General features: G+C 39.5%; 1 protein-coding gene across 9 annotated transcripts in view; it reads right to left on the bottom strand.

Moving 5' to 3' along the window:
* Positions 1-12906, bottom strand: part of PTPRM (protein tyrosine phosphatase receptor type M) — an 835052-nt gene that overhangs the window by 293231 nt on the left and 528915 nt on the right. For all 9 annotated transcript variants that reach the window (XM_073331568.2, XM_073331567.2, XM_073331560.2 and 6 more), the window contains one exon: positions 2562-2870. In XM_073331568.2, coding sequence (XP_073187669.1) covers positions 2562-2870 — 309 coding nt within the window. The remainder of the gene's footprint in view (positions 1-2561; positions 2871-12906) is intronic.

Here is a 12906-nt window from a genome sequence, read left to right as displayed (position 1 = left end):
TTCACACACTGGCTTGCCACGCAGAGTCTCTGTGGACAAGCCCTAACTCCAGTTTCTATGAAGTGCATGACTCTTTGTAAGTTGAAAATTATTAGGTATTGGAACATGACTACTTTTGCAAGGTAAAAACTTGCTCCTGTACTCCAATATGCGGGTGCATGTGAAAATAGCTTGCAAAATCAACATGCATGGCACAATATAATTCAGTGTAGATACAAACCTTTCTTCTACGCCTTCTCTTCAATAAGTGATTTGTAATAGAAAATCAAAGAGTGCTGAATCTTGTCAAACAACATGTTAAATAACATGATGTAAAAATGGCTGTATAAGAAAAAGGGCCATTTCATCCTTAAACTAAAGGATTCTCTCTTTCTAATCTCTTTTTGGGGCATGGGCAATGGAGCGAAAAGAAAAAGGAGTATATTCTTTGCAGTTACGGAAGATCCAATCTCTACGTTTTTCCATATTGGAGCAGAAGTTCCCCTTTGCAGAACAATTTCGAAGATCAGGGCTTTTATGGGCTATTCCATTTCATGATAATTGTACATTTTGAAACAGTTTAAATTCTGTTTCCTCCAGTTCCTGTCTTTGCCAAGGCATGCAGCAGTCAATAAAAAGACAGCATAGTATTTTGGCCTTCTGAGGCGGGGGCAGAGGAGGTCTGCAGTAAATTAGTAAGGGTGGGGTCTTTGTTTTTAGGTTTAGGAATTAACTTGATTTACACAAACCCTAAAACTTTCCTGACATAATTATAGATATATATGTTTTTGATTTGGTTTTGTAGGATCTAAACATTTCAGTCTTCTGCTGTTAGTTGTTTCTAACTAAGAATATTTGGAAACAGCAAATATATGTAATTTTTTGGTCTTCATAATATGTAAAGTATCCTGACTGCAAGAAAAAAGGGGCTTTACTTCAAGACAACAGAATAATTCATCCATGAACAACCACATTTTCTTGAGAAATAAGAGGACTTTTACAATTCTGCAGTGAACTGATTGGCCAGAAAAAATGTTTTAGTGTTCCTCTGTTAAAAGGCAAGCTATTCATATAAATGGAAATATGGGAAACAATCATGTGTCTCTTTTAAAAATGCACCACCGAGCAGTACAATGATGATAATGATTTGGGCTAATGATATTCCTTGTTGCATTACAGATGGATTTATACAGAGTAGTCACTAGAGCTTACTGAAAATGTCTATCGATCTCTCTCTCTCTCTTTATCCATTCTAGGGCCATGTTTTTAGAACTGTATTTGCAAAAATACACGCACAAATACTATACCACCACAGAGAGTCATGATAATTGCAGTCCTCATATGACACCAATGATTAAAAGAACTGGCTGAAAAGCTCTCTCAACCTTTGGTGCTGATTTTTAACAAGACTTGGAACACTGGGTAAGTTCCAGAGGACTGGAAATCAGTAAATGTTATGTCAATACCTAAAAAGGGTAAACTGAATGACCTGGGTAACTATAGGCTGGTAATCCCGGACAAATCATAGAATGGCTGATATGGGACACAATCAGTAAAGAATTAAAGAATGTCACATAATTAATGCCAATCAACACAAGTTTAATGGAAAATAGGGCTGGTCAAACAAACGATATAATTTTTGATGAGATAAGAAGTTTGGTTGATATAGATATTTTGACATAATATACGTAGAATGTCATGTGCCTTTCATCAGTCTGATTAAAAAAACAGCACTATACAAAATCTTTGTAGCATATATTGAATAGCTAAAAACTGGTTAACTGGTAGATCTAAAAAATTAATTGTAAATGGGAAATCATCATTGATTAGGGGTGCTTCCAGTGAAGTCTTATAGGTATCTGTTTCTGGCCCAATGCAATAGCTGTTTGTAATGTTTATAATGATCTCGAAAAAATTTAAAAATCTCTGCATTAAAAATTTGCAGATGGCACACAAATTGATTGTGTCATAAATAATGATAGGACAGATCAGTTATACAAAGCTTTCTGGGTCACTTGCCAAATTGCATTTTAATAGAGCCAAAAACAAGGTTATACATCTAGGAACAAAGAATGCAGTTCACACATATAAGGTGCAAGACTATATCCTGGAGTATGGTGACACTGAAAAGAATGTAGGAACTATGGTGGATGACAGCTGAGAATGAGCTGCCAGTGGCATGCTGTAGCAAAGAGAATTAATGCAAACCCTGGATGCAAGCAGGGTAATATAAAGTAGGATTAAGGAGATGGTATTACCTCTGCTCAGGGCATTAGCAAGACCGTTATGTACAATTCTGGTGTCTACATTTCGAAGAGGATGTTGAAAAATTGGAAAATGTTCAGAAAAGAGGTTCAAAAATTATTTTGAGATCTGGAGAACATTCCTTATAATGAGATAAAGAAAATCTCTTTAGTTTATCAAATAGAAGGTAGAGAATTGACTTGACCATGGTGTGTAAGTGCCCATATGGAAGATTTCTGATAGTAATCCAGCAAAAAAGGGTAAAACAAGATCTAGTGGTTGGAAGCTGAATATATTTTTAAATATATTTGTTCAAAGTAGTAAATTCAAAAACTCACCGTCTTCATCAGTTTGTACTACAAGTTCTTGACTTTCCTTTCGTCCTTCCGGATTCATGAGAACCAGTTTTACACTGACGTTTGTGTAGGGTGACAGATTGGTAATTGTGTGCTGTGGGCGTGAACTTTCCGTATCCCAGCTTACTTCCTCTCTGACTTGCTCTTGTCCTCCAGCTTGGTAGCGGTAATGGACCGTGAGGTTATATCGATGGCAACGAGTTACATTGTATCCAAATGGCTCCCAACGAATAGTGATTTGCCAGGATTTGATTTCCACAACCTCTAGTTTTCGTGGTCCACGCATGGGATCTGTGAAAATATCCATATGATTCTGATGTACTATTTGTGCATGTTACAGTCTAAAAGAGGAAACTGATGCACAGTTCTGTATTATATTCTTGTGAATATACATCTCTCTGACAGTGTGAAAGGAGAATAAAACCAGATTTGATTATTATATTTTGATTTTTTTAAATCAAAGTAATCATTGATCACAGAAGGGAGAAGTATCTTTGATAAAGAAAACAAGAGAAGATACAGTACAAGACAGATAAAAAGAGAGAGTATAACAAAAACCTTTAAATACATGTTTAAATTAAAAGATGAAAATTGAGAAACAAATGTTAATAAAGAACCTCTATGATGTCAAATTCCCTTTCCAGAATTTAGAAGTATGTTCGTTAATACATTCATTTTTCTTATATTTGTGCTAGCACTTTTAAAGTAAGAAAGACATTGAAAAGTAAAGCAAATATATAAAGCAAAAGGTAATTTTAAAGGGAAACTTTCCAGTAAATGACAAACTGTTCCCCAAGGAGAGTTTTTTTATACAGAAAACCATTGATTTTTAAAAGTAATTTCTTTATTCATTTCTCTTTTTTCCATCAGTTAGACAGAATGCAATTAATCAACGAGCAATCCGGTTAGGACCCAAAGCTAATACTCCTACTTCTTGCAAATGTGCCATAGTTTCTTTCATGATCACAAGGAGTCAAGGCTTTGGTTTTATAGCTCACCCAAAAGATGGTAAATCAAGCAGCACAATATACCATTTTAGGACACTTGTTCAGTAAAGATTCAGAGGGAAAAACATATGAAACCTGAGTCACACACCTGGGTTTTCCCTTGGGTCTCCAAACCAACATCTGGACAAGACCAACCTTTCTTATCAGATATAAGCTAAGATCATAGCCCAGGGATATATGGCTGTATGCAAAGCAGAGGAAGACTAGTTGCTACTTGATCAAAGGATGCTGCTTAGAGGATCAACACTCTCTCCACTCACACTGCCACAAGCAATGAGAGACTGAGATGGGAAATGAACCCAAATTTCCATCGCAGAACAGCACTACGCTGGCCTGCACTTGCCCTTCATTTTTAGTGAATTAACTATGTATGCAAAACACGTCATTAGTGGAGCTATTACACATATTTAGCAATAATCTTTTTTTTTTTTCATATTGGAGCCCTCAAAAAGATTAAAGCCAATGTTTAGCTTTATCTATTGCTTCACTAGTTAAATTCTTAGAAGAGTTTTAATGAGCTAGAAACCTCTCATACATAAACAAATTAATATGCATCTCCCCTCTCTTACTTTTATTAATCAACACGTCTTTACCAAAAATGTTCTAAACACTTTCCTCAAAGTTTCATCACTTTTACCTGTTAATAAGATCCCTGCATGCTTAATATATTTCTTCAAAGATATTATTCATCTCTACCTTAACTCCTTGAAGAAAAGGTGTTAAGATATTGCATACTCTCTGTATAACCTACAAAGATTTTAATATTTTTCCTTCACGCTTTTTATTGCTATGAAAAAATAAATTTAAAGGAACCCCTGCTTCCTTTAAATCTTTCAGATATTCATTTATTAATTGTGGATGAACTACATAGTCTTGACTAGCTTTGCAGAATATTTTTTAATGTAGTCAGCCAATAAGTTTCACATTGCATCTGTCAACTGGCAACCAGACACCAGAATGAATTTAACTAAATAATTCATTACCTCACATCCAGTGACTAGACTCATTGGGCCAAATCCTCAATTGGTGTAAAGCTGGTATGACTCCATTCACTTCACTCAGTGACTAAGGTCATTTACTCTAGCTGTGAATTTGGACCATTGGGGGGTTTACGTTTTGTATGCTACCACATTAAGACTAGTGAGAAGTAACTGCTCCCCCGCCCCCATCCCCCCCCAAAATTCAGTCTGAACAAGCTCCCAACAGTTTGAACATTTTGCTAAACTTTTGTGCCTACTACTGAGAAAAGGTGCTCTTCTCTTAATTCCTAGCTCAGTTTCCAGCATTTTGATTCAAATTGGGCTGGGAATCCTGAAAGAACAGCATTTCTTCTGACATTTTGAAACTTCCATTGCCATTTGTGGTTGGAACCAACTAAGTGCACACAATAGGTATGAAAAACTAGAAGAAAATGCTTATTAGAACTTTTTGAACTCCAAAGGAAACTAGGGTTTGGTTTCACTTTGTGTTTTAACCAAAAAGTCAGATCAATTTTTTTATTGTTATCTAAAATGTGGACCAGGATACAGTGGTCAAAGACAACAGCTACTCTATCAAAAGATCCAAAAATGAGCCTCCGTCTGACCAACAGGTAGGTGCTAAGTTAATCTGCAAGTGCCCTACCTTGTATATACCTAAAATAACATTTTCATTTATATGGTACTAACACCTAAAGCACAGCACATGGCTTCCAATAATATGGAAGTGTGTTCACTTTATTCTTTGGATATCTGAAGTAAAAGGTATGCAGGGTACTAGCAGAATGACTGCTGCACCCTGGTGCAGTAAGTCAAGAGGAATCAGGGTATGAATTTTGTTGCTACACTATTTTGTAAAACTAAGATTCAATTTAACTAAGATTTTATGATAATCCTATCTTGTTTTAGTTTTCAATGGAATTTTTACATTCACTCTTTCTGATGGGTCAATTCCCAACTTTAAATGGAGTGAAACAGCACGAATTAGAAATTCACTAGTGACATTTGCTTTTGTGCTCTTGACAGCTGCATTGATGATCCCTGCAGCACATGAAGGCCATTGTCCTAGAACTACAATGTATGTATAAATTGACAACTTCATAATTCACAGTGCTAATCAGAATTCAAACCACATTTCTTAGATTAGAAGACAACATAAGCTTTACATGCCATTACTATAATTTTATATGCAACATATAAATCTCATAGGGTTAGGTAATAGGGTAATTAATTATATTTTCACAAATAGAAGACTACAACTAATTGCTAAACGTTCGTTTTCTTCGCACTTGGTAAAACTCTTCTTGTGGAGATTACAAAGCTAGACCCTTCTGCTCACACTGCGGCTCCCTGGATAAACGGACATTTTGTTGTTCCTCAGTATACTGGCTATTATGATAGGACCCACTGGCATGAATCATGAGGCCAGCTGGGACAACCTGGGTCTACTGACTCATGATGAGAGAGTAGGATTGCTTCCCCTGAGGAGTGCACTGTCTGTCATGCCTGAAGCTTAGTCAGGCAGCTCTTACCAATTCCCCTGATGGTGCCTGCAGCATTTTTCATACTGCTCTCTTTCTGCCAGTTTCAGCTGGGTATCAAGCAGTGAGGTCTGACAGTTGCAGCTCTGACCTGAGGGACCAGCAAGCCCAGTTCTAGCCCGTGGCGCTTTAGCATCCCATTTAATCAGTGATCCTAGCGTCTTCTACATTCAGCTCTGTTTTCCTGAGAATATGGAGCAGAAACTGACTGATAGGATCCATTTCCATTGCAGGTTCAATTCACTGCTCATTTCTCTGGAGCTTCAAACTTTACCTCCTATTACAGCAACAGCACTTTGTCTGCCTCTACCGAAAGAAGGACAGGAGACTCTTGATATGGATTTAATCGGGCTGCAACTTTATTATTAGATGTCTGAGACTACCTGGCAGACAAAGTGTGCAGTGCAGGCAACTCCGTGTTCATTCAATAGCTGTCCAGGGGCTTCCGCCAGCCCGCCCTTCATTTTTCATCCAGGTACCCCAGCCAGCCCATGTCTGGGACCTTACCATCGACCCCCCTCCCTCCGCCTCCCTTGTAGAAGATTTAAGGTGGACTATAAGAATGGGGGGGTTTGCTCCCTGCCATACCGTTCATAGACACCTCAACCCCCTCCCTTCTGTTCCTTTTCAAGTTCTTTCCCAGGCCACTTATCTGGTCACTGGATGCCTTCCCTATGGAGTACCTGCATGGGACGTCTGCCCCACACTTACTTAACCCCCTTTCCTCCTCACCATAATAAGTCCTCCCTGAAACCTGCTGTGGGGAAGGCAACCCCGCCCCCCCACCACACACATACTCTACCTAGACCAATCTGGTGGTGGGGGGAAAATTCCTTCCCAGACCCCCTAAAAAGGGGTGACTAGCGCAATTCCCACAGCAGGTCCTAACTAAACCTTGCATTTTCTAACTCAAGGTGAGAGAGGGAGGATGGGTGTTGTTTTGTCTGCTGTGTGGAGGAAGGGGCTGCTAATGTCCAGGCTTGCCCCTTTTAAAGCCTTGTGTACTTACATTCCCAGGGGATGAGTTAGCATCACCACACTGACCCCCTCCCTGCCCCACCTTTCTGCATCAGCTTCTAACTCCTCCTGACCCAGCCCCCCAGAAAGCACTGCTACCTTCCTCTGGCAAGTCCAGACAATGTCCCCCACCCCTCATTAAGGTGCGGTGCAGTTATTTTCAGTAACAGAGAAATACATTTAGCTATAATTTTAGTGTCCTGTCACTGATAATCAAAAACGTGGGTTAGAACTACAGCTCATGCTGCCAGGTTTCTCTTTTCTGTGTCATCATGGACTGCAGAGGCCTATTGAAATAAAAGAATAGAAAAGGAAACGGTAGGCTACTTTTACACAATACCTCTATATTCCAACACCAAATGGGATTTAAACAGATACTAATACATCTTAGACAGGTACATTTGAAAAAGAGTCCTTACTCTTACAACAGAAATGAAAATATTTTTCTTGTCTAGGCAAAATATTCGTGTGACCCTGTTTAATAATTTAATAAACTTGTGTTCAGGCTGGCATTTATCAGGGAAGTAAAGGGGCAACTAGAATTACATTTGTCTATAAGTGAACTTTCTGGAAAATTCTGTCACTCACTGGTAGCCAAACACATATCTGATTTCATTTGTGACAGCTGAGGCGTGAGTGGAGTGTGTTGGTGCTGTGAGGAGGTCTGAGTGGAATAATGGCTGGGTTTGTATTATTTTGTTTCTTGTATTGGTTGGCTTGTTACTTTTCAGCTTTTTATATGAAGGAGATGGGGAATGGGTTGCTGGATTTATATTCTTAATGGCCATCAAGAGCACCTGATACACACGACAGCCACTTTTTATTTTTTTAATCACTTTTAGACTATAAAAACCAAAATACTTTAAAAATTATCACCATTATTATCTTTAAGCCTCCTGTTAAATGAATACCCTTACTCTTCAAACCAACCAGGGGAAAAGCTCCCATGCAGGGAGGAAAGATGGTCTTACAGGTAAGGCACAAGAATAGGATCCTGGAGTCCTTGCCTTTGCCAGAGACTCTCTGAATAATCATGTACAAGTCTCTCATGGTATGTCTACACTGCAATTACAAACTCATGGTTGGCCTGTGCCAACTGAATAGGGCTCACAGGACTTGGACTAAGGAGCTGTTTAACTGCGGTGTAGAAGTTCAGACTCAGGCTCTCGGATCCTGCAAAGTGGGAGTGTCCAAGAGTTTGGGCTGCAACCCAAGCCCGAACGTCTACACTGAAATTAAGCGGCCCCTTCGCCCGAGCACTGCAAGCCTGACTCAGTTGGCACTGGCCAGTGTGGGTTTTTTATTGCAATGTAGAGATATCCTTAATGTCTCTGTGCCTCAGTTCCCTACCTGTAATATGGGGGGGAAATAAAGCTTCCCTGGATGTCAGAGGGTGCTGAGCATAATTTTATGAATCTTTGTATGGCACTCAGATGCTAGAATTCTGGGGGTAGGGGAACGGGGAGGAAGAGATAAGCAGAGACACACCTTGGTCTTGAATATTGATCCTGCTAGCTGCTGCTCACTGTTCCTCTAATCTGACTTTTTCTAACTTGTACATGCTTGAAAAGGATAATGTTTGAAATTGTTTACAAACCTGGGAGAATGGTTTCATGAAAGACCACATTCAACTGTGATGGACTGATTGTTATACTGTAATTATTCTTGTGTGTGTTCATCAACAAGACATTTTAAAAAGAGCTTTCCTTTGTTTAAAATAGTACATGATTTAACAGCTCTTATGATGAAACTTGGGTTTTCCTGCCCTTTTAATCTGTCAAGGAAGCCCAGAGAATGCAGGATGGAAATGAAATAATGTACCATATCTTTAGCTGGTGTAAACTGGCATAGCTCTATTTAGTTCAATAGAAATACACCACTATTACACGAGCTGAATATCTGGCCTTGGGGTTCAATTCTGCAAATTCATGTGAACAGTACTTACAAAAGAAGTCAGTTAAGGATTTGCAGGATCTGGTCATTAATTTGGAAGAATTACATCTCAGATACCTTATAAGAGGATTTTAATAGGATGAGTGCTACCTTAAAGAGGTTAATTAGTGTCTTTTATTTTAAGAGATCAGGAACATGAAATGTAGTGTTAGTCTTCTTTGCAAATCACATTTTCCCTTTCTTTTACCTAGGACTATTTTGCCAAAATGGAAAGAACAAAATCTGACAATTCCTCTTTCAAACCTATTTTATCCCCTCTCTGTCTTCACCGCTTAACCTTTAGCATGGTTTCTCCAGTTACAAGGATTTCTGTTATTCCATCCCCTATCACTGCTTCTCTGGAAAGTGTGGGCAAGGGATATTACACTGTCCTTCATCTTCAGAGTTCCCTGACATGAGACTTAAAGTCTGCTAACAATGCTGAATCTCATATGGAGCAAAAAAGATGGATTTGATTTAGCAAAATAAACAGCAACGGTTACTGTTTCTTTCTGTTATTCCACAGTATAGTAAAAACTGTTCCCAAATTCACCATTCCAGATAAAGTTGTGTGTCAACAGGACACACCTCCCTGACACAGCAAATCATTCTGCATCAGTGAACATATTCTATGACTTTTACCAATCCCATTATTGTGGGCTACATACCATGGTTATGTCAAGATTTCCCCACTAGAACACACAAAAATCACTGGCACTCAATCCATAACACAGAAGCAAGATCCTCATTTTACTTCTTACACATACCTATAAAAAGTACTGCTTCAAACATTCTTGCTGTAGAGATCTAGAAGAAATGCAGCCATTGTCCTTTCCTCCTACTTTAATGCCAAGTGCCTCACTTTCACCATGCTCTTGAATGCTCCCCACAGCGGCCTGGGTTCCCTGGGTGGCTCTTATTACAGCCAGGCTCCGGCTTCTGGCCTGGCGAGCACCTCAGGGGGAAGAGAAGGAGCAAGGGGCGGGGCCTTGTGGCGATGAGGGGGCTAAGGAAGATGTGGGCACCGCTCCTGAGCCTTTTGCAGGTGTGGAGCGGTGCCACAGGGAATCTGGGACAAACACTGTTCCAGAGTCATTCAGACAGAGACCGGGACTTGAACTCTGCATTTTGGGACTGTCCTGCCCAATTCAGGATGGGTGGTCACCCTACTGAGGGGAGGCCTGTGTTATGGGAGCATCCCTCTCTACGGGGGACCCTTACAACATTTGGGGAGGCAGGAACTCACTCAGGTATCATTCTCATACACAGAGTTATACCAACGCCTTTATTAGCATGGGCAGAAGCCTCATGGTCACTGGGAAAACAAACGAACACACTAGTTAATGGGAGTATGGCGTAAATCAAAAATGCCCCAAAGGAACTCTCTTTTCATCAGTCATAAACAGTCTTGACAGTTCCTCCGGCCTTGCTCCTCAGCCCTTGATTAGGGTACCTCCTCCTTTTTGAGCAGTGGCTGATTCTAACGTGCAGGGCAGTCTCATAAGGACTACATGCTCAGGCTTCTCCCTGGACCAATGCCCCATCTTCAAGCTCAGACTCTTGTCCTGCTTTGTCCTTGTAGTAGCAGCATGACCCTCACTCTTCCTGCAACCCACACAATCCCTTCTCAAAATGGCAATCCTGTCCTCCAGTTGGAATAGAGTTGGCAACTGGGAAGCAGGGGCGGGATCTCTTGCCAGATCTCTAGCTGACTAGGGCTCTGTGGGAGCAGAGGCCAGCTCCTCCTGTCTGCCCATCCCATAGCTAACCAGGGCAGCCTTCGCAACACTGCTGCTGATGTGGGGACTCTATGCTGGGGAGCCAGAAATCCCTGCAATATATTCCTACATCTGCCACCGAAATGATCTACAAACATCAGTTTAGTTATACCCCTACTACACAGTATGATGTAATGAAATATGATTACTCTTAGTTTATATATAAGGAAATGGAGGCTCAGAGATACTAAATGATTTGCACAAGGTCACAAAGCATGACAGTTTCAGAACAAGGATTAGAATCCTCTCCCCACCAGAATTTAGCACCCCACATAGACTTCTTTCAGTATATACCCAGGACTGGCCAGTTCCAAAACCTAGGGATAGAAAGTGTGGCAAAATACACACTTGTGGCTCAGCCATACCAATTGAAAAAATAAGTAAAATTCATAAATTAAGAGACAACTGGAATCTTCACTTATTATGCCTGAGAACTGATCTTTGATATTTGAAAGAGTTTGAACAAAAAAGTTGTAAAAACATTTATTATCACATGGTTCTGCAATTCTTTTCTCCATCCTGGACTAGAAGCATTAATGCAGACACACCACAAGGAGGACTCTTCTTGAAGTACTGTATGTTTAGCTTGGCCGGAAGCTGGAAGTCCAGGAAATCTGATGACAGAATCCTGGTCTCCCCAAGATGTCTCGCAATGTATAGAAGGCCCATTAGAGATACATAGTAAGCATCCAAGCTTCTGAGATTGCCCTTTACTAAAAAAAACCAGATGTTATATCTGAAGGGCACCATCCAATAATATACCACCAAAATTGCTCAATACAGAGAGACATGAAAGAGTGAAAAAAATCCCAGCAAGAAACAGCTTTTCTAACTTTTTTCATCTCACATCCTCCAATTCATGGCTGCACATACCCCTAAGGCATGTGTCCTCCAGGCTGAAATTTGCAGTCGTAAAATAATGGTGTATTCATCAATAATTCCCTTTTTAAGTCAGCAGTATTTTCATATATGTCATTTCTTTTCAGTATGTTCTTCCATCAGACATCTACTGATTTTGATGAGGACTTTTTAGTCTACAGTAGAATTTAAATATGAACCAAAGCCAAGTGATTCTAATATTTATTTAGCTATTTCCATTTTATAGTAATATTTTACAGAGTGACTCATTTAAATTCTAATGTATTTTAATAAAGAATGAAAGAAAAACATCATTTAATATATTTTTCTCGAATTACCTCCATTGCTTGATTGCTCCTCTACAATCAAAATCAGGTTTTAACTATGCATGATACAAACAAGATTACATTTTGAATCTGTAACACAGAATTTAGCTGCTTGTTTAAAATGACATACCTAGCTATTCAGAATCACTTTATAATAAGCCCTTTCATTTCCAAATCTACTTAGACATCAGCCAGTAGTGAGGAGAATGCTGCAGTGGTTTTTACAAGTACACATTAGTTTTACATTTCATGACAAGCTAATTCTAGAGAGTTCGAATGACAGACAAGCATGTGCTTTTATGGTTTTCTTTCTTTTGCTTGAAGGAAACAGGCGTCTAACTGATAAATGAAAAATAAAGGAGTGCAGACATATACTTTTCACTTCACATGTATGTCAGTGACAATTTACCCCAAATGCACCCCTGGTGCAATGGTGAATATGCAAATTGCCAACAAATAAAAAGGCTCTGATAATTCTCTCTCAGCGCAAATTAGGAAGAACTATTACAGCACAAAGGTGACTCCACTGCTCAAGTACATACATACATAGTATGACTGCCAAGTCTTCAGTAGAGATTTGGCTCAGGTAAACTGCCATAGACTCATTGAAATCAGTGGAGCTATGTTGATTTACACTAGCCGAGGATCTGGCCCTTTCGGGTCAAACTCTGTTGACTGACAAATACTGATGCTGACCCTCTGGGTTAAGGCTTTTGGCAAAATGTGAAAGCAGCTAGAAATAAAGAAACAACCATTCAAGCTATACTAGAGATAATGCAGGCCCTGAGTCCACAATTATGAAAGCCATTCACCCCCTGCCACTGCGCATTCATTAGGCACACATCTTTAAACTCACCACATGTTAAGGAATATTGAGAACACTCATGGGAG

Source organism: Lepidochelys kempii, chromosome 2 (genome assembly GCF_965140285.1).
Source record: "Lepidochelys kempii isolate rLepKem1 chromosome 2, rLepKem1.hap1, whole genome shotgun sequence".
NCBI lineage: Eukaryota > Metazoa > Chordata > Testudines > Cheloniidae > Lepidochelys > Lepidochelys kempii.
The sequence above is the reverse complement of the archived record's forward strand: the minus strand, read 5'-3'. Positions and strand labels throughout refer to the sequence as shown.